Raw genomic sequence first — 642 nt, forward strand, 5'->3', positions numbered from 1 at the left:
TGCCATTAAGTGCTCTAAAATCAATATATGATTCGAAATTTCTGAATTTGATTGGTTACTTTACTAATTTTTTCAGAGGTTTATAATTTACAATTTCCTAAGCCACATCCTTAGATAGTGTAGAAGCATAACCAATAGTATGCCATGCAATTTCACCACTAAAATCTTTATAGTATCCAACTGCTCTCCCCATATTCAATTTTTTTCTTAGTAATACTTCAAGGTACTGCAAATACAATGGCACTCTCATAAATATATCATTATTTACTTTCATTATATAGGAACTATTTTTAGAAAATATCTCAGCTGCAAACTTGAACCACAGACATGTTTTTCTACTCATCGTGAGCTCTGCCTCCAAACCCCAATTACCCGCATCTCCAAATTTTCTTATTTTTTGTTGGGTTGGCGTCACAAACAGGTAAAATAATAATATCCTGATTTATATATCTTTTTTTCCAACACTTTCTCTCAGCTCGCAATTGTTATTTGTATGGGGTGAAATAACATATACTACAATCAACTTTCCCAGTAAAATTATTTGATTTCCTTGCCACTTCAGGATAACTCCGACAAGTTTCTCTTTGTAAGTTCCGCCTTCTGAACCTTTCATCATTATCTATGGAAGGTATTCCAGCCACA

General features: G+C 33.2%; 1 pseudogene across 1 annotated transcript in view; it reads right to left on the reverse strand.

The window, feature by feature from the left end:
- Nucleotides 1-322: 322 nt before the first annotated feature.
- TEOVI_000107500:pseudogene overlaps nt 323-642 on the reverse strand; it is a 577-nt pseudogene continuing 257 nt past the window's right edge. The window contains 4 exon segments of the mRNA in view: nt 323-382; nt 384-446; nt 449-529; nt 531-642. The exon segment at nt 531-642 is cut by the window's right edge and continues 257 nt beyond it. Of these exon segments, the coding sequence occupies nt 323-382; nt 384-446; nt 449-529; nt 531-642 (316 nt within the window).

This window comes from Trypanosoma equiperdum, assembly GCF_001457755.1.
Source record: "Trypanosoma equiperdum strain OVI genome assembly, contig: ctg_280, whole genome shotgun sequence".
Taxonomy (NCBI): domain Eukaryota; phylum Euglenozoa; class Kinetoplastea; order Trypanosomatida; family Trypanosomatidae; genus Trypanosoma; species Trypanosoma equiperdum.